Consider the following 26325-nt stretch of genomic DNA (forward strand, 5'->3'; position numbering starts at 1 on the left):
ACAGGTGTAAAAGCAGAAGCTGAAAATGTTGTGTCTCATCACAGAAGTGCTGCGTAGGAAGGGTAGTATAGGTGTTGCACATACCCAAAGTTTATATTGTCATATTAATTATAGACTGCATCTTTAGACAGTCCCCTCTGGAGCATTCTCTGAAGTTAATTTGCAGTTCTGAAGACAGCCCCATTGCCAGCCATGAGCTTACAACACCTCTATGATTGATGAAACCCATTAATGCTCTCAAGCATTCATCAAAGTCTTTTAGAAGCATGAGAACATCCTGCACTTGCCAAAATATGCACTTTAGGGATACTGCCAGAGGTGGCCGTGAAGACTAATACGCACCACAATATCAGTCAGAGTGCTCATTAGGAATGCGCTTACATGTGTGATCAAATATGACCATTCTTTAATCAGGTGGCCATACAGGTCGCTGTGCCTGCTGCTACTGGGGACAGGAGAGATCAATTGGCATAGGGCAAGGGTTGTGATTGGGTCTTTATTCTGGTGAGAGCTAGAATCATCCATCAAGCAGCAGGCAAGTTAAGTAAAAACACACTTACTGTATCGAACTCTGATTTGTCAGGCTTGTCTTGTGCTCTCCACTCATGTATTGCCGCTGTACAATTCTTTAACATGTTTAGGCATTTCTTTCTTTGTGAAGTAGCTGAACAGTAACTAAAACCTAAAGTAAAAGGAAGAACAAAAAAGAAAAAATACTGTCAAACAGTACAGCAAATTTCTAATTTAAAATATGCAGAAACCACATGACGTTAGCAACTAGCTTGTGAATATAGTGGCAGCACAGTTGACCACTAAAAAGACAAGCTTTTTTCTTCTTTTTTTTTGCTAATAAGTTCTAAAAGACCAAAGTAGATGTAAACTGATGTTTGATATTGGATATTCAAGAAGGTTAGAAAAACAACTGCAAATATAGGGTGATAATACTTTGGGAATGAATTTGCAACTTGGTAAAAATGAAAGGTCCTAACATATCCAAAAATCACTCGTTATTACACTACCAAGGAATGTGGCAGCGTTCTGTGACGAGGGTCTGTTTTTTTTTGTCTATTAGCAACATTACTTAAACATTGATGCACAGATTTGGATGAAATTTTCAGGGAAGGTCAGAAATAACACAATGACTAAGTGATTACATTTTGGCAGTGATGCAGCTTATAGTCTGGATCCACGGATTTGTTAAAGATTTCTGTATCATTGCGAGATAGCGTCACGGCGTCACTGCAACTATGACAACAAGTGAACACTGTCAGCTGCCTGCTGACGATCACATGATTACGATCCTACTACAAATCGACCACTGTGGATCACAAATTTTTTAACATTTCATGCTTCAGAAATCATACAGTGACTGAGCATCCTTGATAGAGTGCTGTGCTCTGAGTGATTTTCTTATATTGTGAGTGTGATTATATTGAAATAAAATAACTATTTAAATAGACCGTTTGCACTGAAAAGAGAATAATAACTTCATTATATTATAATTGGGGTTTAATGTGTTCATAACACCTTCACTAATAGATTTATGGAATGGTAAATGGTAGACTGCATGCCACTCTCTTTGCCATCATTTGCCACGCACCTTTGCACAGTTACATCAACAAGAGAAAACAAAAATGTCTTAACAGAACCAGACACTGTTGGTGTCTTTAACTCTAACAAGCTTTTGGGTTCCTTTCTAGCGAAAACAGGAAAAGACGCTTGCAGAGAATTATAAGTCATTATTATGATTCTCCATATATCTCATTTTTCATAATCACTCGTTTTGCACTCAGTGTCAGAATGGGAGGCCTACTTAAATGTACAATGTATAACACAATGTGCTCAGGGCAAACACCTTCATTAAACCTTACAAGTTGAACATGCAGCAAGAATCGCATTAATTGGTACAAGCCTTGCAGAGATTTGCACCTACAAGCTCTGCATGTTGATGAGGAAAGGGAAAGAGGAAGAGCACCCTGAGCAGGCCGAAAGGATGTCATGCATGGAATGATCTTGTTTAAATGGAAACATTTTAAAATAGTGTGTCATTTACAAAGCATCTATTTGTACAGGATTGGCACAGTATAAACAGTGTTGTTGCATTAATGGAAAAACAGTAATAGTAATTTACTGAAATTCTAAATTCAATTTTCTATTTTGATTTACTGGATTTCTGATTTTCACGAGCTATAAGAACATAATCATCAAAATTAAACCAGAAAAGGGTTCAAATTTTTGACTTTCCATGTAGTGAATATAGAATATCCATCCATCCATCCATTCTCTATACACCGCTTTATCCTCACCAGGGTCGCGGGGGGGTGGAGCCTATAGACGTGCTTGTATAGTGTATAGCAGGGGTGTCAAATTAATTTTAGTTCAGAGGCCACTCAGTCAAATTTGTATGGAAGAGTATTAGGGCCACCCATGAGAAAAAAAAATGAGAGGGGGGTAGAATTTTTTTTTCAGCATGAATTTTGAGAAAAAAGTCGAAATGTCGAGAATAAAGTCAAAATATAATGTCGAGAATAAAGTTGAAATATAATGTCGAGAATAAAGTTGAAATGTCGAGAATAAAGTTGAAATGTCGAGAATAAAGTGGAAATATAATGTCGAGAATAAAGTTGAAATAGGATGTCAAGAATAAAGTGGAAATATAATGTCGAGAATAAAGTTGAAATAGGATGTTGAGAATAAAGTGGAAATATAATGTCGAGAATAAAGTTGAAATAGGATGTCAAGAATAAAGTCGAAATGTCGAGAAAAAAATCAACATACAATGTCGAGAATAAAGTCGAAATATAATGTCGAGAATAAAGTTGAATTAGGATGTCGAGAATAAAGTCAACCTTTTGGAGGTCTGCAGCCAACTGCTTTCGCCTTTTGAGACTAACAACCAGCGCACAGTTGGCTGCAGACCTCCAAAAGGTTGACTTTATTCTCGACATCCTAATTCAACTTTATTCTCGACATTATATTTTGACTTTATTCTCGACATTTTGACTTTATTCTCGACATTATACTTCCACTTTTTTCTCAACATCCTATTTCAACTTTATTCTCGACATTATATTTCCACTTTATTCTCGACATTCCAACTTTATTCTCGACATTATATTTCAACTTTATTCTCGACATTATATTTTGACTTTATTCTCGACATTTCGACTTTTTTCTCAAAATTCATGCTGAAAAAAAAAATTCTACCCCCTCTCATTTTTTTTCTCATGGGTGGCCCTAATACTCTTCCGTAAATTTGATCTCAATGGGCTGGACCAGCAAAATCATAACCTACTAACCTATAAATAACGACAACTCCAATTTCTTCTCTTTAAGTGGAAAAAAGTATATTCTGAAAATGTTCATATTGAATGAATGATCTTTTTTGAAAACATTATCAACAACCTGAAATTTCTTAGGAAAAATAAGTGCAATTTTAACAGTATTATGCCACAGTTTATCATTTACACATTACAACTTACAGATCACAAACTGTCTACAAAGGCACAAAAATTCTCAGGTATCTGGAACTGAATGAGATACTAGAGTTAGAAAGAAGTTTAAATTTATACTTTTACAACTTTACAATTTGCAGTTAATGTCTTCTCTGTGATTTTTACACTTCGTAAAATCATCCCATGAACCGGATTGGACCCTCTGATGGGCTGTTTTTGGCCTGCGGGCCATATGCTTGACACACTTCATGTATGGTGGCTCCTCCTAATTCCTGACAAACCCAAAATATGCAGAGGTGGAGCACGAGTGGAACTAAGGCACCCACCTGTCCCTCAAAGTAGCTATGCATTTAATTATGCATACAGCTCAATACGGTTTATACGGATAAATTATATAAGACTTCTCCCCCAGTGACGTTGGCACTCACAGGGAAATTAGTGTTAGACACCCAAACTGTTTTTGTATCAGACTATAGACAGGTTTATTTCCTCTGTAAGGCTCAAGTGGACTTTCAAGGAGACTCAGTTTGTGGAACTTCTGGTTCTGCTTTATTTTTCTTTACGGAAGGTTGTCTCTCTTTTTACTAATGTATCAACATTTTTACTCCGCCAAGGAACACAGTGGAGTTATGTGACGATCGGCATTGGTTTGTCTGTCTGTTAACAACATTACTGAAAATCAGTCTAACGGATTTAGATGAAATTTTCAGGGAAGGTCAGAAATGATACAAAGACGAAGTGATTAGATTTTGGGCAGTGATGTGGCTTGTAGTCGGGATCCATGGATTTGTTAAAGATTTCTATATCATTGCGAGATAGCAGCACAGCGTCACTGTAACTATGACTACAAGTGAACACTACATCAACTGCCTGCTGACGATCACGATTGCAATCCTGCTACAAATCCACCACTGCAAACTTATCGGGACTTATCCATCGGAAATGATACAAGGAATAATTGAATAAATTCCCACAGCCCGCTACATATTTAGGTCACAGGATTTGGTATCCTTACATAACGTACACATGCATAACACACACCTGTGCTCAGCACAAGGTCATTTTGTTTGTGGGTAGATCTGTAGTTAATGGACACGTTCTATGTTGCCATGATTTCTGATCATCAACAACTAATAAACAAGTGCTGCATTTCTAAAAAAAAAATGTAAAAAAAAAAATGCTGTGATGCCATGTGGGGGAATGAACAGCCTTGGCGGTGTACTGCGCTCTCTGAGTGCTTTTCTTGTTGAGAGTATAATCTTTGTTACCCTAAAATCTGTAAGCAAATTAATGGTACTCCACATGTTGTTCTGTCTCGTATATTGTAAGTCATTCTTCAGTGTAGAATTTGACCCTCATTCATCGCTAATACTCGAATAGAAATTTCAGCAGAGTAGTGCAGTTCCTTCTATTCTTTGGGATTTTAAAAAAAAGCTATTAGAGACACCTTTCATTTTATTGAATGTTTTAAAACTAATGCTTTACAGAATTTATGATGCAATAAAGTAAAAAAACGTTCCGAAATAATTTTAGCTGCTCTAAAGTAAGTATATGTGTATGTGGATAGGATGGTGACAGACAACCTCATGATAGACTGTTTTATAGATGGAGAGAAGTTTGAAATGAAACGCAGGACAAACATCTACTGAAATGCCCCTACTGGGTTAATCAAAGATGCTTCTGTTGCCCCTCCCAGCTGGGTGTCAGTCAACTAGTACACAAGCACACACACATTCATGCGCCACAGATGTGTGTGGATCATTTAATGAAGCCGTCTTTGTCCCAATGTCACAAGGTTTAGGCTGCTCTGGTGCTGAAAATGAGGCCCACCATGCTGTGCTTGAGGTTTTGAAGCTTTTGTTTCAGTAGCTGCAGCAGTGTCACCTCCCACAGAACAGACATTCTGACAAACACATGCAGACGCACAATCCTTGCAGCTTCTTCTTTGTTGTAGCTGAACTCGTGGAGTTAGTAGCTCTGCTCACTTAGATCCTAGGTATGCCAGGCCTGTCATGTACTGAACTGTAGACAATCTCTCTAATGAGAGTTGCCTAATATAGTTACCTGGAGTGTTTGCTCAGCCTTTGCTTCTACAAACACCTCTGCCATCTGTCTGTCTAATCCCCTTTATACGCACATTCAATGCTGTTTAAGGAAATTTGGGATTTCATTGTATCTGCATGCAATCAGTATTGTGTATGTATATTTATTTATTTATTTATTTTGTCTAGATCCTTCTGCGAGCAGCTTTATGCTAACTATCTGGGGATATAATAAATGGTCACATTTATCAACACACACCAACACTACTGTGCACTTCCTTGTACTATCTCTCTCAGCATATCAGGCTCTGTGATATAGTCATCTATCATAAAATTCTCCCTTCTTACAAATGAGGAGAGAATAGTATGCCAATTAATCTTCATCTAACACCCACAGTGCCTTGCAAACATCCCAGTATAGCTGGTGCTTTCCTCATTTTGTAACTGGTGTCTGCGCAGCCTCGTTTATCTTCAGTACTCTGTCTTCAACTGTTTCACAGGCCAGGAAAGCAGAAATCCAAGTGTTAGTAGATGTAGAAATAAGAACAGCGATACAGTAATAAAACCTGGATTATAGTTGTTCTTAATAGTCTTCTCCATGAGCACACACAGTGCCGAATCAGTCTTAATCTTGCCCGGGGTACATACAGCTCCCCCTTCCATTCTAACTCCTTCTCATTACAATATGAAGCTAGAACAGAAGAAAAAAAAGAGACAAGATTGCTATTTTGTTTCCAGCTCTAATTGCAGATTAAAGACAAAAAGTGGGTCCAGCAGACAGAAATGTCACTACTTTGTCACTTTGCTTTCTGAAGAACGGATTCACTATTAGCCTCACGTCGCGGCCTTCAGAGCAAATGACTGTTTGAAGGCAGCGGGGGCCTGTTGCCATATGGCATGAAACAGCGACAAAATTGAATAAACAGAGGAGATTTGCAAAAACAAAGCAGCAGGAGTGCATCATTAGACAGCAGTTGTCTGCGAGAGAGACTGCAATTCAAATAGGCAAAGGGGTCACGCAGAGAGTAACAAAGTGCGAGGATCAGTGTGAGGGCTGCCATAGTTAATTTTTACACCGCTAGCTCCCCTCCAGCTACAGAGTAGTGACAGGCATCAGATATAACAGTTGCTACAGTATGTTCCCACCCAAGCTCTTTGTCATTGTTGTGTAGTGCAGCTTAAGTGGATCTATAAGATTGTTGACTCATAGGGGTGATAATATGATTTCTATGCCTCCTTTCGATTGTGTGGCTCTAGGAAATCCCTGTCTTTTTCTTAAACCACTCCCACTGCTCGTTGCAGCTTGAGCACGCCAGCTCTGATTCTGCTCAAACACTGTAAAAGTGCTCTATGTTTCACAAAGGAAAAGTGTAATATTGAAGTAATTCTGCCATACGTGTGTGACCCAGGAAAGGTTCTAAGGGAGAATAATGATACATGTATGATGTATGAAACTCTGGAAATCTGAATCCATGTTTTTCAAGAATGTCTTTGCTGCACTGCAGTGTCATGGCGGAAATGCTCAGCCATGGCAGTGACTTCTTATGTTACACATCAGAGACCATTCTCACATAATATGAAAAACAGTAACATAAATGAACAAGAAAAGCATTCAGAGAGCGCAGTACTCCTCCAAGGCCGCTCAGTCGTTGTATGATTTCTGACCGATGAAATCTTTAAAAACTTTGTGTTTCGCAGCAGTCGATTGATTTGTAGTCGGATCACAATCATGTGATTGTCAGCAGGCAACTGACAGTGTTCACTTGTAGTCATAGTTATAGTGACGCCATGCCGCTATCTCGCAATGATACAGAAATCTTTCACAAATCCATGGACCCAGACTATAAGCCACATCACTGCCAAAATTTAATAATTTAGTCCTTGTGTCATTTCTGACCTTCCCTAAAAATTTCCTCCAAATCCATTAGTCTGTTTTTGAGTAATGTTGCTAACAGACAGACAGACAGACAGACAAACCAACAGCGATCGTCACATAACTCCGCCGCATTCCTTGGCATTGTAATTAGTGATTTCTTTAAAGTAGCCTTTTGGAGCAAGCAACTACTGACTGTTCCATTGCAATTTAACTTCATTTACAATGAACGACTTGTTGTCGCTTTGTTAGCATGTTAACATTTACAAACAAGCACAAAGTGCAGCTGAGACTGACAGCTGTGCCTTTAATTTAGTTTAAATTTTTATTTTTTTTATTGTGGTGGTAGTTGTTGCATTTGCATGTATACCATTGGTTCTTGAGCTATCTCAGCTAACCCCCACAAAAACTGCACCTAATGGTTGCACAGTATGTAAAGTCAGAAGTTTACTAAAGTCAGTCAGATTTATTCTTTTGTGATGGTGATGACCAGTATTTTTATTTTGCTTTATTTTATTCTATTTACCTTTATTTAACCAGGAAGTCCCATTGAGATTAGAGATCTCTTTTACAAGATAGACCTGGCCTACAAAAATTTAGTGAGACTATATACTGTATTTCAGTCAGACTCAAAGTGGTGGACTAACCAGCCAGCATTGGCATTCCTTGAGCCATGTCCACGAACAACATCAAATGAAAGGATTCTCTGTACAGCAATATTTTCAGACAGCACTTTGTAGGAAGACTGTTTGAGAGCCTAGAGTCAAAACAGTAAAAGCTCACTTCTCTTAGATTTGTGTTTTTAACCAGAGGATACACAATAACCTATAGTCACAAGAACTTCTAAGGTCCTGCTAAAGTGAGGATTAAGAGTTCTTGAATATACACTACCAAAAATTTGAACTTCATGTTTTCCATGAAAACTCACTTTTACTCATGTGCTTACATAACTGCACAAGGGTTTTCATATCATCAATTGGCCTTTCAACACCATTGGCTAACACAGTTTAGCATTAGAACACAGCAGTGATGGTTGCTGGAATTGGGCCTCTGTACCCCTATGTAGATATTCCATTAAAAAATCCGCTTTGTCCAGCTAGAACAGTCATTTACCACATTAACAATCTCTTGATTGTCTTTCTGATTCATTTAATGTTATCGTCATTGGAAAAAAAAGTTTTTCTCTCAAAAAAGGGCATTTTTAAGTGACCCCAAACTTTTGAACAGTAATGTATGTAGGGACTTTATTGTGCAGAGGCCAAATATCCACATGCTTGTAGATAATTGGTAGATTTTCGACTCTTGTGTGTTTCTCATCTCTAAATTTCCATGTTAATTACTACTGACAATTTTGCTTTGCTACTGCTTTTATGATAGAACATCCTGATGGTATTTGTGTACTTCTACGTGGATTTGTGTACGCGTGTCTGTTTGTGTCTGTGCACAATACTTTAATGGTGTTTGATCAGGGACGGATTGCATGTAGGCTCCAGCGCATCAACTCAAAGTAGGTCAATAAAAGCAGGTTGACTGTTTCAGTTCACCATTTACAACACCTAATTCTTCCACCCCAAAATACTATAGCTAATTTTAAATCATCAGGGCCACTGATGTATTTGGGTTAGAGTGTCACACCTTTCCACTTTCTCAGATTTATATTTCATGACTTGAAAAAGCATCTGGCGCCTAATGAAGCCTAATGTGACCACAGCCCTGGGCACATTAGCTCAGCCATCTCATTTCATATATGAGTCATCCCTATCAGCTTCATATCAAACCAATTGAAGCACTATCCTTGCTGGTTTGGCCTGACAGTTTGTTTTCATTTGTCTCCTCTTTGAAGGAAATTGGCCAAGAAGCGCAAGGAGACACTGAACAGTACCCGCCAGGAGATGACAGTGATGGTCAACTCCATGGACAAGAGCTACACAGAGCAGGGTACCAACTGTGATGAGGCTCTGTCCTTTATGGACCCACACAACCACACACTGAACACCCGCAGTGAGTGTGCCCTGACGCTCAACGCCCGCAGCGAGTGCACCCTCACTCTCAACGGCCGAGGTGAGACACATCAGCCTACCTGTCTCTTTACGCTGTCACACACTCAGAGCACGATGGAAGCAATTTATTTGGTTTGGTCAGGTGAGACAAAAAGCTAGCTTGGCTGAACAGGAAATGTTCACCCTGGGACAGTGTGAAAGAGTGAGCTTTGGTAGTCTTTCAAATGATTTAGAGACATGTTCAAGAAAAAAAATAGAAACCCCAATTCTGATATTTAAATGCTTCGTTCCAGAATTAACATATCTATCATTGCTTTGAGGCTAGAACTGGAATTAAAGTCTATTTGTTTTGACTTCCCTTACAAAAAATATCTCAAGTTTTGTAGAACAACTGGCATCAAATCTCAGTGTGAGACCAAAGAGGGTGACTTTTTCCTATTAATAAAATACTTTCTTAAAGTTTTTTTTTTTCATCATTTACCCCATCTTGTTGCATAAATTTACACTGAAATGGATTTTTAATGAAGAGCTGTTTTAACATCTCTTAGTTTTTCTAATTTTGCCTTGTTCTAACTGAGCCCTTATTTTTATTCTCTGTAAAGGACTTGACTGTAATTTTGTAGCTTTTGAAAAACTGCCCGTTGTTGCCAGGGCAAGTGTAGGTCAATAAACAAATGGCCTTTCCAAAGCAGTTGTACAAACTATACATTTCATTTGAGTTAAAAGACTTTGATATGTTGAATTTTCTTCTACAGTGGGCTCTTCATCTTCTTTCATGAACCCTGAATGGCTTGGTTCACCCTTTTTATGTATTCCCTTTAAATTTCTTTCATTTCTCAAGTTAAATGTTGTTAAATGACCGAAAAATGAACTTACATCACCAGCATTATTATTTTCCTACAACAATACTGTCACTGTTACCTGTATTGTAGTTGTTCAGCTGTGGAAGTAGTTGTATTAATGCTTGTTAATGGTCTGGAGGGAGTCTCGTATTTAGATCAATAATGAAGACACTTTGAAATCCCAAACGCGACCTCACAGCTTATCAGTAAACATTAGCGCTCCAAGAAGTCTGTCACGAGGTCTTACACTTAACCCCGTGTTGTTCCTAATTCATGGAGGAAACACACAACACATACTAGATGTGCCCTGTGTGATAATCTATTAATTTTCTCTGTCCCAGGTTAACTTAATACTTTATTGATGGAAATCTCAGCTAAGTCTGCACCCAGGGCTTGACCTAGTATAATCCCAGTCAAACCATCAGATTAAAACTCGCACAGCAGCTTCTGTCTCCACACCCCTGCAGGGCGTTAGCCTCAAAGATGCTTTGACCTTGATTAACTGTCTGTTAGTGTAGATGTTCAAATCCAACCCTCTGTCTGCCAGCGCAAACCATTTAAATGCATTACTTCGTACTCTGCCTGTCAGTGTAAAGCCCTATCACGTTCCACGACCTTACATTGCTGTCAGTAGTGTCATTTTGGCTCAAAACATTGCGGCAGACAGATAAGTCATGAACATACTGCCCTCATAACCCAAACCCCCATGGCATGGCAGTTCTGTTGATGTTGCATGAGAAGATGACAGTTCACGGGGGAACTGACATTTATTCTACTTCCCGTATGACTGTTGTCCTATTCTGGTATAGCAGTAGTAGAAGGTAAATTTAACCAGTAATATATTTAGTTTACATGTCCTTCAAATGTACTCGCCCATTGTTCACTGCTTTAAAGTTGCACTGCACTTCATTTGAAAGGGAAATACTGAACTCATTGAATTCCGTTCATTTATCTGACAGAGGAATCAGTTCCTTTGTAGATACAACGGTTTGTAAAAGTCACCTCACCATATTCTCAGACATTTGGATTAAATGTCTCTTTTCATTTTGATTTTGACAGACTTTTTCTTTCACTTTTTTTAAACATTTTACGATGAAACAACCAATTATTCATTATTCAAGACCTTTATTGATCACAAACGCAATTATACACGGTATAAGGCACAGGGAAATGCACGGAGCACCTGTTCCAGACCAAAACAATAATAGTAATAATATGAATAAATATACATATAGATAGATCTATACAGATAGATAGATAGATAGATGTGTGTGTGTGTGTGTACAAGGTGAAGAGTTAATAGTATATTGGACAGGATTTGCAGGTTGATTGTTCACCAGTTAACTTTTGAAAGAAGAAATTACAAGTTTCTGTTACAAATTCTTATTCATAGTGAGAGGAAACTGCATGCACTCTTGCTCATTTCAGTACATGAAGGAGTTGTGCTTGCCAGTGTTAGCAAGCGTTAAGTATTGTTGTACAATTAGCAAAATGATATTTGTTTGCCTACTGCGTGACTTTTGCCTGTTTGGCTTCTGTTACAGTGCTTTACCACGGCACAGACAGACGTTTCAATGGATTTATCATCCGAGTAAAAAAAGGCAACAACCACACTGTACCCCAACAGGGTCCGTTGTTTCCTGCTTGCCGTTCTGTTCTTCTTCTTCTTTTATGTCTTGCTGGAAGCAGTGGACTGTTAAGAAATGGATGGAGTTGAGACTTCACACAGCATCTTATTTATGTGTGAGGATCATGAAACTCATTTTTGAAATCTCAGAAAACTGCATATTTCATACAAATCAAATTGAATCAAGCTTTCTTGTCGTTTAGCTGTACATACAACAGCAGTGCAGGCAAGATGAGAGAGCATTTCTCAAGGATCCAGTTTAAAGCAATTAAAGTGTAGAGACAAAAAATAGGAAAATAGAAAATAAGTTTAAAACACCCACACTTATGCAGTCACACAACCACCCACCCACCCTCGCCCACACACATACACACATCCCTAAGATGTCGTTTGGCAAAACTGACAAAATTGGCAGTTGAATAGTTATTAAGTGTCCCTGGCAGCAGGCTGTGATGTAAAGTGCACAACAGTTAAATGTTATGGAATGATAAATCATTTTCATACTGAAACTTGAACTAAAAATACTAAAATTAGGTGAAGGTGCAAAAGTGTGTGCATCTCCGGATCAGCAGTTCAGCATTCTGACAGCTTGTGAAATCCTTTGAGAGATTTACCGCCATAAATAGGCTTTAAAAGTTTTTGAAAAAAAGGTTGAAATACAAGAACTTGACATGCAGATTGATTATATGATGGTTTTATTCATTTGCTTCATGATAACTCTGTTTTAACATGTGTAAACTGAAACAGTTATCTCTACTAATATTTTAGGTGACTATGAGTAAATATATTTCTGTGTATCTTTGTAATTTTGTATGTACTGTTTCAACTTTATGTTTGCTTAATAGACAAAATGAGAAGTCAGACCTGTGTCAGCGTGTGCATTTTAAAAAGATAAAAATGAATACAAAGGTAAAATGGAACCAAATTAACCTGAGCTCTAGAGGATTAGCATATTTGATTTTTTTTTTTTTTTACCGTTGTGCTTTATACAGCTCAACCAGACTGTCTCTTGTGGTATCTGGCCATTCAAAGCTAGTGCAGTTTTTATGCCAGTTTGCTCAAGGTCTCTGAGAATTTTGCTGCTACTGCATTGTAGTGGAGGTAAATGGAATTTTTTTGTACTCAAAGCAGCTCTTACCATGGGTTAAGTGAGAAAATCTGAGGTGATCCTTTAAAGTGCATGTTGTTTTTGAAAGAGGGGCTCAAATGGTGTATTTTTTACATTACACATTGTAAGTTCTCCAAGCTTCCTCCATGAGTGGCAGTGCTAGACTATTTATGCCTTTTATTCTGTTCTTTTTTTCTGTTTGTAGCTGGATCATCACCTTCTTCCTTCACTCTGCCAAAGGCGAACACTCTCAGTACTTCCATCCCCACCAACTCGTACTACCCAGGTAAACATACTGTGCTTCCTCTTGATATGCTGAGTGTGTGGTCCAAGCAGTGATGCTGGTAAATTCAAAAATAAATTAATAAGAGCCAACATTTTTAAATAACTATTAATTTCATTTTTCTAAAGAGACCTTTTTTGATGTGAATTTCAGACTAATACTGAAATGTATGATGTAAATCTACCTAACATACCTGGTGTGTGGTTTGAAAATTCAAAGACGATTTCACAAATGAGAAGTCAGATAAATTACCTTTAGATGGGTTTTCACTCCACTATGTTTCTGGTTATGTTTTATATCACTGCTGAGATTTTAGCTGTTCAATTATAACTTCAGTTTCTCCCAAATAATATCCATAATTATGTCTTACGTAATCAGATGCCGGCTCATTGATTAGAGTAAAGGGCAGCTAGATTTATAATCAACTAAACTTACTGTATAATTAGCTTTTCTGGAAAATATGATACCTTTCTTGTTATGTTGCTTGGCAAGGAACCAAAAAAAATGTCCATTCTGTTTTGCTAATGTTGTTATTGTGAATTATCTTGGCTTCTTTCATTTACTGCAACTCTCTTTCCTCCTCCAACTTCTGCACTTGTTTTGGGGGTTTGAACAGATCCCTTTGTGCCAACTGCTATCTTAGGTGAGATACATTTTCTTTTCCCATTGCAGTTAATTCTATATTTTGACCTCTTTGCTGAAGGAAGTTACAGTGCATTACATTCATAAGATGTTTGTTTGAAGACTTAACTGTGAGGCCAAAAAAAAGCACAGATTTTTTTTTTATTATTATTATTATTTTTTGGTTGGCTCTTTTACTAAAAATGGCTTCCTCACCTTCATACCTGCCTGCTGCTTTCCCCCTCTCCTCCTCTCCTCCACCTCTCCCTCCTTCCTCCTCCTCTCTCCCTCTGCTCTCCCTACCCCGTCCAACGAGGGGCTCTCCTGGGCTGAGGCTGGCTTCACTCCATCCCATCCGCATTGCGTGTCGTGCGTGTGATGTCACATACATGTTTGACCTCTCATATGCATGGACAGACATGTGGACTGGATGTGGGGGAGTGTCTAAGGGGGGCAGTGGGGGGGCAGTTGGCCCCAGCAACCAAGGCTTCAGCGTGCTGAAGCCATAGCAGCTGCACTGAGACGCAACAGGCAAACAGTGTGAGAGGGAGACCGAAACAAACAAACCAAAAAAAAAAAAAAAAAAATGCTCTCTCTTAGCCGTCCTCACCAAAAATTCCAAAAAGCAGGATGCGTTCGGTCTGAACATCTAAAGTCTAGCATTAGCTGGGCTGCCCTCCCCTCCCTCCCCTCTCTCCTCACTATGCATTTAGCTCCCCTCCCTCCCTCCAAAACAACAACCTTTTCTATTATTCTTTTTAATGTCGCTCCCCCTGCCTTTGGCTAACTGCTACTGACCTACTTGTTTTTGTTTTGTTTTTTGCCAGTGTTTAGTCATCTTGTTCCATGATAAAATAGAATAATAAACAGTATTTTGTTTCTTCTGTTAATTATTACAGGCTTTGTTGAATATGCAGAACAGCCCAAAGTGCAGCATCTTATATGAACGGATGCTTTTGGACTAGCAGAGCATAAAATGTAGCTACTAAATGGGGCACTAGAACTGTAATAATTTAATACTCAAGGCCAAGAAGAAAGATACAGTAAGCAACCCTACTCCAGCTTCACCACAAGCAGCATCACTGCGTTTTTGAGCACACATCTTACAGCTAGGGGTGAATTTGTTCGCATTAGTGCAACTTAAAGCAGTGTCTTTCATCAGCACTCTTGTGACAGCTGCTTATGTTAGTTCCACATTTAATAAAGCGTGAAACAATTAACATGAAATTACAGCAGCCAGAAAAGGTTACATGCTTTCAGTTGTGGCACATTCAGTCATAGCATTGTCTCATCAGTTGCGGTTAATGATCAAAACTGATTAGATCATAAAGGATCGGTAGCGTTTTTGATTTCAGCACACTCTTTTGAAAAGCATAGTATAAATGCAGGTGTCACCACTAGCACATGCAAATGTAATTAGAGCAATTAGAGAGAGAAATCCAAATGCCAGAATACTCAAAAAATAATTGGCATCGTTAAAATATGCAAGTAACGGATCTGAAACAATTACAGCTTGTTCAAAATGACGATCAGTATTTCACTATTATTTTCTCCCTTGAAATTCATGACTTCCGTTGTTTTGTTCTTTTATTTTTGTCTTGCACTGTTGAAATTGCCCCATCCATCCACTCAACATCCCCCTTGACTAGGCTTTTCACCTAGGCAGTTTGAACTGAGAAGGCATGTGATCTTGCCCGATAGCGTAGCTCTAAAACTCTACTGTAACAGGTTCTCATGCTGTATTGTTGCTTATCCCCTCTCTCCTGTCTCTTCTCCTCTCTCTCTCTTTACATACGTAACCTCTTATGTATCTGCTATCTAAAAAGTGCCCATTAATGGTAAGTTTTCCCATGTGGGCCCTGGGTTGGGGGAAGGAGGTGGTGTTTACTCAGAAAGCAAGCCGACAGTGAGAGGCTGCTGCTGACATGGGCATTTATTGCATGACAAGTGGACATGTTAGCATCTCACCACCCTCTGTAGCGTGCCACCAAACCACCATTAGCTTAGCATGGTCAAAGTACATACAGTGCCCCATGGCAGCATCACCCCATGCATTCTCCTCCCATCTCCGCTTCCCTCCTTGGGTTCTTTTTTTAGGTTTGATTTTTTTTATTTATTTTAATTTTTTTTTCATTTTTGGGGGGACGTCTGGGTGGCAGGGGTTGAATCCACGCTGTGTTTGTGTGATGCTTCTGACGGTGCCTGCTGCAACATGCTCACTGTGGCCCACCGCACCCCCTCACATCCTCCTCCTCCATGTTTCTGGACACCCTCCATCATCCGCTGGCTCCCCACAGCATCTGTGCCTCATGTCTGCCACTGACTGGATTACAGTAAAAAAGAGCTGGAATGGAGCCTGACTCTCAATACGAGCTGCGGCCCAAACCAGCATACTGTACTTCCAGTACAAACAGTAAACTTATTGTTTTACAGCATCTTCATGAGGATTTTTATGATTGATCCTTACTGTTTCTCACAGCTGAGGGCCGCTAACATATGTTATTGTGACAGAAGCCATGTTAAATGCTTGTAGTGTAAGAGTGTTACTTAAGGACCTTGTATTTAAATGACTATACAGTACAGTACAGTTTCCAGCCACACTGAGACAGATGGACCTGATCCCTCCCACCACATGACTCATCCTATTACTCAATGATGTTGTGTTGTTGTGACCATCCATAACAAACAGATTACTAGTTGAGAGTTGTTTGTCAATCTGGAAGGTGGTGACATAATGCTTACCAGTAAATGAGATAATATGCCATCTGTTAGTTAGAACAATTGTAAGTGAGATGTGAAGTGGTTTGAAGAGCACCTAGACTACTTATCTCAGCTTTATATGTCAGTAAACTACCATTTACTGCTTCAAGCGTTATGTCACCCATATCTTACAACAATCTACTGATGTCTGATGGTATCAGTTTAGCTCCTATTTCTTTATCCTGACCCAGTTTGTCCTGTCTCTGTTTGTGTTCCACAGATGACAGTCAGAACATGGGCAGCGACACCAGCAGTCTGGTGCAGTCCCACACTCACTCCCTAAGGAAGCGGGAGCCCGTTGATGTGCCGTACCAGACGGGTCAGCTGCACCCGGCCATCCGCGTGGCAGACCTCCTCCAGCACATCACCCAGATGAAGTGTGCTGAGGGCTATGGCTTCAAGGAGGAGTATGAGGTAGGACGCAGCCCAGCTGTCATCCCCCCACCACAAAGGCTGCAGGCACAAATAAAGCCTAGTGATAGACTTGTAACATCACCTCTGAGATTCTTGAGCGGCAATGGTTATCAGTCTAACACAAGGCTTTGTCTGCTTCACAGTGTTTGTCCTACTGTCTCTTTCTCTGTATCTGTCTCTCTCTTTTTCTGTCTGTCTCCATTTTGCACCACACAGCTGAACTGTTTTGTTTCTCCCAGATGCACTTTTATGATAAATTGTTAATGTACCCTGTCTCAGTGTGTTTACAGTGTGATTCATTTTGTTGTTCATCTGTTTCTTGTTGTTTGCAGCGACTGTGCATTTTGCGTGCGCGAGTGTGTTTGTGTCAAAAGCTACCGTCCTGACTCAACAGTAGACCAATGCAGCAATGTGCCCCAATAACAGTGTGAGGAACAGCGAGCTGTGTGTGTTAGCCTATGCCCCCCTCCTTCACCGGAATCGAGTCCGATTAGGCTCCAGTGACGGCAGCCTACTGCTCTTTTAAGATCATTGTCACACACCAGCATCCATAATCTGACACCGTACCTCTCACTGACACTAAAACAAAAGATTTCGCCCCAGAAGAGCATCATTCTCATTTCCTCTCATTAGTGCAAGTGGCTGGCAGGGTTTGGCTGCACTCCAGCCTCCTCACTGTCCCTCAGCATCACACCAGCCAGGCTCATCCTCACCCCGTTGTCATGTTGTTACAGACTGGCTTCGAGCTACACTTTTTAAATCCTTCCTTTTAAATATCTAGTCTGTATCTCTTCAGTCTGACATCACATTGGCCTTTTTCCACTGATACCGCTGCCACCATTTTATCATCATCTCCTTTGTCACCTTTCTCTATCCTCATTTTCTTGCTTTTTAACTAGCATCACACCTTCATATTATTTCTATGAGGTTTTCTTATCTACACCTCCCATGTTCTTTCTTCGCTTTCCTTTCCTACTCCTCATCTCATACCCCACTTCAATCTGCTATGTGTGGGCCAGATTTATCAGTAATTAACTCCCCACTTACCCCTTATGACTGCAGAATGAAATAATGCAGTCTCCCATTGCTACCTGCAGCGTCACATCATTAAGGGGTGTGAGTGCTTTTGGCTGCCCTCTGGGCCTAATCCATTATGAATAAAGGTTTTGGGTTCACACAGCCCCAAAGCATGGATGCATTACAGACAGTCAAAAGGGACGTCACAGTGAAGGACTGGCCCCAGTCCCCTCACCATGCTGTCACATAGTTGCCCACAGCCTGTTGCAGAAAAGGCCTGAGGGGTGCTTACAGTGTGTGATGGAGCTCATTCTCACTTGGCTAGAGCGATTCATTTGTATGTTGTGTTCCCGCTGCTGTCTTCTCTATATCAGTCTGTCTTAAGGTTAATGCCCTTTTTATTTTTGATGATGAAATTGGAGCCTAGTGCACCTCTAAACCTGTTGACTTACACTGTACTATATCTCTTTCTGACCCATGCTTCTTGTTATTCTGTACGTTAACTTTGGATCAGATAAACGAGGTAAGCCAATACTTTTGGTTATTTGTGAGTTTTTCTTTAGACTTGTAAATAATACCACTAACGTGACAGATTAGTAATGGTTGTTGCCTATTTCTAAGGCCCTGTGGGAATAAAGAATCACATATTTATGAATTAGTGTGAAAAGGGCATTTACCAGCAGAAACTAAGTATTTGACAGTGTTCAGCCGACGAAATGTGTGGGACAGTGACATTTTTTTGTTTTGTCAAGTCTTAACAGGTTTACTATGAAATCATTTTCCTTCCATGATCAGAAATTGTGAGATCCACAAATGCTCAACAACTTAAGTCTGATGTTTATAAAGCTTTTCAAAAGCATACCTAGCATGTATTCAGTAGAATTAAGAAACAGAAATAAGATGTCGATAATCTGGAAGACAAAAATATAATGGCAAACCAGCATCATCATACACACGTGGACAAAATTGTTGGTACCCCTCAGTTAAAGAAGGAAAAACCCACAATTCTCACTGAAATCACTTGAAACTCACAAAAGTAACAATAAATTAAAATTTATTGAAAATTAAATAATCAAAAACAGCCATTACTTTTGAATTGTTGATTAACATAATTATTTAAAAAAACAAACTAATGAAACAGGCCTGGACAAAAATGATGGTACCTCTATAAAAGATTGAAAACTATTTGACCAGAGTGACATGATTAACTCAGGTGTGTCATTTAATTGACATCACAGGTGTTTCCAAACTCATAATCAGTCAGTCTGCCTATTTAAAGGGAGACAAGTAGTCACCCTGCTGTTTGGTGAAAAGGTGTGTACCACACTGAACATGGACAACAGAAAGCGAAGGAGAGAATTGTCCCAGGACTTCCGAAAAAAAATTATAGACAAACATCTTAAAGGTAAAGGCTATAAGACCATCTCTAAACAGCTTGAAGTTTCTGTGACAACAGTGGCTCATATTATTCAGAAGTTCAAGACCCACGGGACAGTAGCCAACCTCCCTGGACGTGGCCGCAAGAGGAAAATTGATGACAAATTGAAGAGACGGATCGTTCGAATTGTATCCAAAGAGCCCAGAGCAACCCTCCAAAGAAATTAAAGGTGAACTCCAAGGCCAAGGTACATCAGTGTCAGATCGCACCATTCGTCGTTGTTTGAGCCAAAGTGGACTTCATGGGAGACGACCAAGGAGGACACCACTGCTGAAAAAAACTCATAAAAAAGCCAGACTGGAATTTGCAAAAATGCATGTTGACAAGCCACAAAGCTTCTGGCAGAATGTCCTTTGGACAGATGAGACCAAACTGGAGCTTTTTGGTAAGGCACATCAACTCTATGTTCATAGACTCAAAAACCAAGCATACGAAGAAAAGAACACTGTCCCTACGGTGAAACATGGAGGAGGCTCAGTAATGTTTTGGGGCTGCTTTGCTGCATCTGGCACAGGGTGTCTTGAAAGTGTGCAAGGTACGATGAAATCTGAAGACTATCAAGGCATTCTGGAGAGAAATGTGCTGCCAAGTGTCAGAAAGCTTGGTCTCAGTCGCAGGTCATGGGTCTTCCAACAGGACAACGATCCAAAACACACAGCCAAAAACACCCAAGAATGGCTGAGAGAAAAGCGTTGGACTATTCTAAAGTGGCCTTCTATGAGCCCAGATCTGAATCCCATTGAACATATGTGGAAGGAGCTGAAACATGCCATTTGGAGAAGACACCCATCAAACCTGAGACAACTGGAGCTGTTTGCTCATGAGGAGTGGGCCAAAATACCTGTTGACAGCTGCAGAACGCTCATTGACAAATACAGAAATCGTTTAATTGCAGTGATTGCCTCAAAAGGTTGTGCAACAAAATATTAAGTTATGGGTACCATCATTTTTGTCCAGCCCTATTTCATTAGTTTGTTTTTTTAAATAATTATGTTAATCAACAATTCAAAAGTGATGGCTGATTTTGATTATTTAATTTTCAATAAATTTTTATTTATTGTTACTTTTGTGAGTTTCAAGTGATTTCAGTGAGAATTGTGGGTTTTTCCTTCTTTAACTGAGGGGTACCAACAATTTTGTCCACGTGTGTACCTGTTAATTCCGACCTGAAGGCTACATCACCAAATATTCTAATCCGTTTCATTATCACATAGCCAAAACAAACAGAATAATGAAGGTCATTTCCATTTTGGACAACCAAGCAGATGTCATGACTGAAAATTGGACGCTAAACACTTTACAAAAAACATATTGTATATTTTGTAAAAGCTTTATTAATCCATGTATAATATAAGATACAGCAAAATATTTGCATGTCCAGATTCTCCTGCACATCCAAACTCTTTGTGTGACCAAACAGGAAACAGAAAACAATTTTCAGGTGCATTAAAATTGCCATGTTGTCATTGTATTCCACTTGTTTTCAGCTTGTTTTAAGTGAACAGAAATGTTTTGCATCTAGCCTATTGTGAGAATCCGGAATTTCTTTCAGCTCCAACCACAAATGAACACGAGTCAGTTTGAATGAGTCTCCTTTTCTCACACAGTACATGATTAAATAATACAGAGCAGCACACTAAACGATTCCACTCCTATGTGTTACCATCCATTTTTCTTTCTTTCTTGCTTTTTGTTGTTGTTGTTTCTTTTACTTTGCCATTTCGTGTACTGTTGTCAGTTTATGTAGATTTCCCCAAAAAAAGACTGTATGTAGAGGAAGTATTATACACTTACAGTTAATTGTTTATGGTAAACTGTGCTGGGTTTAGAATACAGCAGGTAGCCTGTAATTAAAAACATACCAATCTGGCTAGGTGCCAGTGGGAATAATTTGAAGATGGTGAAAAACTACCTGCATATGCATTATAGAATAATGCCTCACACACATTTGCAACTAAACAGTTTTTACAGGTGGAGCCCACCATAGCTTTTTCTATGTCTGTCTGGTGAGTAGCCAGTAGCCAGTCAGTCCCATGGTGTGCAGTGTAGTGTTTGTGCAATCTCTGCATCTTGAGACATTCACTCCATCGGAATTCAAATTCAAACAGCTTGAGGTATAGCAGGGTTACTCAGTTTAAGAGCTATTTTAGAGTTGTTGAGAGATAACGCCTTTCAGCTTGAGGATGATTTGTCTTCAGATGCTTGATATTAGACCTGTATCCTTCAGAGTGACAGAGACAACAGCACTGGCCTGACCATTTGTTCAAGACATACTGCCAGTGGAAGAGAGGCCTATATAATCCATCTCTGAGACATGCTTCCATCTTCACTCGAAGGATGTGACATATTTTTAGCATATTAAAGCTATTTCTCAGTGAAATCACTAATCCTTGGGACTTTATACAGGAATATGCCCTTGTGTGGTGTCTGAAAGGTCTTTATATGCTAGACAAACGTCCTGCTTCCTGTCGTAGCACTGAGATGAATGGATCCATCCAGTTCTAGAAGAGTGATGATTGAAGACAGTGATTCCTGCCACATACTAAAAGGAACTCTCAAACAGTCTCTTCAACCTCCAATAAATGTTCTTGAATCTTTATTTGCAGACAGTCTGCCCCCTAATGTATTAGCTGACTTTTCAGATGTGCATTAGTTCACTATCAAAAAGACAGAACAGTAGCATATTTTTGTCCAGACTCGCCTGCTTGGAGCCAACCCCACCCCGCCCCTGCTGAACAGCGGTAGACTGGCAGTGGAGATGTATTTTCATAATTTGGCTTAATTGTGCCTGGTGTGCCATCAGAATGGAAATCTCCCCAGCGAGAGATGATAAATATTTCATGAGGGTAATCTGAGCAGAGCGGTTTTGATCTGTAGATGATGAGCTGGCTTTATTTTTCCCCACAACGAGCTGATTGAGTCCTTCAGATGAAGCAGACAGACAGCCGCTGCAGTTGCTTTGCCCAGCACAGCGGCATAGGGGGGAGGTTTGAGTGTGACACCCGCTGCCTCTGCCCTAATGGCACTCGCTGTTTGACACAGCTCCCCGGGATCCACCATCCTCCCTGTATTTCACGTCTAATAATGATGTGAATGTATCTCTCTATGTGTTTTCCTCTCAACTGCCAATGTTCCTTTCTTTTTTTCTATTTTTTTTTGAAGTGCTGAAAGAGGAAGACTGTATTCTTTAGCCTGGTTATCATTTAGAGTGCTCACACATGACACCATATTTCATCCCCCCCTCTCTGTTCTGTTTTCTCTCTTATTTCAGAGCTTTTTTGAAGGACAGTCTGCACCATGGGACTCTGCCAAGAAGGATGAGAACCGCATGAAGAACCGATATGGGAATATTATTGCATGTGTGTACAAAAGCACCTCCTCAGCGCTCATGAATTTTTGTGTGTGTTCCCATTCTTCAGGCTGATTTATTGGCCAGGCTTGTAAATGGATAACTATAAGCTGCTCAAACAGAGTTGTATTATCAGCCAACGAGACCAACTTTGACCTTTCCAATCTATTTTATATTCATCTTCCTGTACTGTCTCTTCAGTTCTGAAAAAATAAGATGTGCAGGATATGGCACATAACATGTAGCACTATTAGAAGTGTTGAATTAGATTTCATAGGGAATTCCCGTCAACTATATGCACTATATGCAGCTGGGAAAAAGGGTCAGTGAATGCTGATTGGACAGTTCATTTTCACAACATTTCATCATTGCTGAAAAAACTGAAAAACTTTGAGGATTTAAAGTCAGTTTAAAGGTTTTTTAGTAACTTTAGAATCAGATGGACTTACTTTAATTACCAAAAATGATTTTTCTTCTGCTGCTGAAATCCAGAGTTAAGGCTTTAAGAAAGCTCTCTCACTATGAGCTGATGTAAGACTGTTGTATTGTGATTTGTTCTGCAGCGTCGTGTATGACAGGGGTGTCAAACATATGGCCCGCGGGCCAAACCTGCCCGGCAGAGGGTCCAATCCGGCCCACAGGATGCCTTTGCAAAATGAACACTGACTGTGAAAATATTTAAAGACATTGAACATTGTGCAGTATGTCAGTCAGCAGCTTCAGTACAAAAGAGTTTGGTTTGGTGGAACCCAACTGTTGATGCAGTGCCACAACTTTTATGTATTTTTTATGTATAAATTGTATATATTTACATGGCAGGGGAATAGCTTCAGATCATCCTTAATAGTTATTGTTCAGTTCCACATATCTGTGACTAAATGTTTTGTGCCTTTGTAGATACACTGTGATCTGTAAATTGTAATATGTGTAAATGATAAATTGAGGCATAATATTGTTGAAATTGCACTTATTTTTCTTAAGAGATTTCAGGTTGTTCATAATGTTCTGTGAAAAGATAGTTAACTGTGAACATTTTCAGAATGCTTTTTTTTTGCACTAAAACAAAGGGAAACATTTGTTGGTTTTTATAGGTTAATATGCTATGATTTTACTGATCCAGCCTACCTGAGATCAAGTTGGCCTGAATGTGGCCACTGAATTAAAATGACTTTGACACCCCTGATCTAGGGAATAGAAGCATGATTGTGTTTGGAATGCAAAGTCACACAACAACAGTTGTCCAAAAGCCGTGTTGCATTTCTACTTTCTTTCATTCTACTTTCTGCCCTCATTTTACGCACTTCCATTTGCACCCCTGTATGATGCCAATAATCTGGTCATGCTTTACTCCTCCATCACCCCTCTACTTCTTTTGTGATTTTTCTCTCTGTTCCTATTATTCTTACCATCTCTGCCCCCCAATCACCCCCAACCCCCACCCCCACCCCCTTTTTTCCTCCTCGTGCCCTCGTTAATATGATTAATTCAACAGTGGGTTCTTCCTCTCTGCCTCTCTTCCAGATGATCACTCCCGTGTCAGGCTGCAGGCCCTGGAGGGGGAACAGAGCTCCGATTACATTAATGCAAATTACGTTGATGTAAGTATACACACCAGCCAGTGCCACCAACGCAAAGGTCACTGCGCTTCCTCTCACGGAGAGAGAGGGCGCTGGTGCCTCCGTCGCAGGGGGCCTGAGGGACAATGTGGCCCGTGCTGCCTGTCCATCACACACACACACACACACACACACACACACACAGAGAGAGAGAGACACAAGTACATTGCTTTTATATTCAACTTTAAAAGGTTGCTCATCAACTGCGTTCATGGGATATATTAAGAGGAATAAAGATCAGAGGCTGACAGTGCTGTGAGAGAGAAAAGGCAAACCAGCACACAGGGGAAACTGAGGTTATAGTTTTGGACTTTGCTTTGAACAACAGTATAAATGAATTAAGAGAAACAAAAAATGAGAAGAGAAGGGAGAGGTTTCATGGATGACTACTTAGTTCAGTTACAATGAATTTAACTGAAGGAATACACAGAATACAATGCACTGCCTTCAATATTGCAAACTAGAACAAAGCACAGACAAAGGAAATTGAAATTATTAAAATGGCTGCTAAAGCTGCTACCTTTACTGTGGGGGACAGTCATTGCTATGGTTTTAGAGATTGATGGTCCAGAAATGTAGACAGAGATAGTTCTCAACAAGCAGCCAATGTTTTTTGTTTGTTTTTTTGGTGAAGACAGTTTGGTAGATAGCTTAACTATTTGAGCATCCCTCCATTTCATGTCACGCAAAGCAGCAGCCTGACATTAAAAAAACTCTCAAAGGCGCGCTAGTGATTTAGTAAAGTATGCCAAATTTTAGCTATTAAGTTAAAACTTCTCATACCTCACCTAAACACATATTCATCCATCCATTATCTGTGGGAGTAAACCAAAGAACCCAGTGAGAAATATAAACTCATTTTACTGTTATTTTAATTGTTTCCTGTGTGCCTTTTCTGACCTGTCACCTGTAAAATTAAGGTTTGGTTAAGTCTACGCATTTGAAATCAAGGGAACTATTTCATTGGGGATATAAGAAACCAGCATTAAATACTGGCTGTAGAACCATGTGCAGTCTGTGGTCGCTGATCTAAAGGAGTTGTTTGAATGCCAAACCATCCACCTTTACTGTAGAGGACAATCATTGCTCTGATTTTAAGAGATTGATGGTCAGGAAAGGTAGACAGAGATAGTTTTCTCAACAAGCAACCAATGTTGTTGTTTGTTTTTTTTTCTGAGGAAGACAGTTGGGTAGATTGCTTAACTTGAGCATCTCTCTATCACACTAAAACACCTGCCTGGCATTGAAAAACTCTCAAGGGCACACCAGTGAATTAGTGCAGTTATCTACAGAGGTTAAGTTACACTTCTTACCAGTGGGAAAGTACTTGCAGTACAGCTTTTACATGCACTTAAATGCCGTGGCATACCTTTACAGTAAGTAAAAGTCATTAAAAAGTGGCATGAGGCACGCTACATGTTGAAAACAGATCTAACTCACTTAGCTCACACAATATAGAACCTCTTGATCGGACATGATTTGCTGTTAATAGCAGTGTTAGTAGCAGGATGTGACCAATCAAAGCAGCGCACTGGCCTCCCAGAGCAGATGCTTCCGCTTCATGTGTAATGGGCTTGTGATGTACCCGACTCCCTAAGTGGTTTTCTTCTCAGGAGAGAACGCTCACTCTGTCTCCCATCTTCTCTTCCCCTGCCCCTCTAAAGTGGTAATTTGTAATCTCTTGTTACGCCGTCAAACATAAATTCATAATGCAAGGTGTGCCATGGCGAATGCAGGGGTCTTAAATTATTTACCTTTCCCACTATTCAGTTTGTGGCCCATTATGCTGCAAAAAGGGGTACTGCGGAGGAAACTCTCACAGTAGAGAAGGCCCCATTATAAGATAAGAATATACGCATATTAAAGACGCCCCTGATTGA

At 39.7% G+C, this 26325-nt stretch overlaps 1 protein-coding gene across 5 annotated transcripts in view; it reads left to right on the plus strand.

Annotated features, from left to right (window-relative positions):
• Positions 1-26325, plus strand: part of LOC110957685 (protein tyrosine phosphatase receptor type M) — a 188290-nt gene that overhangs the window by 125971 nt on the left and 35994 nt on the right. For all 5 annotated transcript variants that reach the window (XM_051953453.1, XM_051953454.1, XM_051953452.1 and 2 more), the window contains 6 exons: positions 9214-9431; positions 13153-13233; positions 13847-13873; positions 16832-17025; positions 22752-22839; positions 24351-24427. In XM_051953453.1, the coding sequence (XP_051809413.1) occupies positions 9214-9431; positions 13153-13233; positions 13847-13873; positions 16832-17025; positions 22752-22839; positions 24351-24427 (685 nt within the window). The remainder of the gene's footprint in view (positions 1-9213; positions 9432-13152; positions 13234-13846; positions 13874-16831; positions 17026-22751; positions 22840-24350; positions 24428-26325) is intronic.

This window comes from Acanthochromis polyacanthus, chromosome 9 (assembly GCF_021347895.1).
Source record: "Acanthochromis polyacanthus isolate Apoly-LR-REF ecotype Palm Island chromosome 9, KAUST_Apoly_ChrSc, whole genome shotgun sequence".
In the NCBI taxonomy this organism is placed as follows: Eukaryota; Metazoa; Chordata; class Actinopteri; family Pomacentridae; genus Acanthochromis; species Acanthochromis polyacanthus.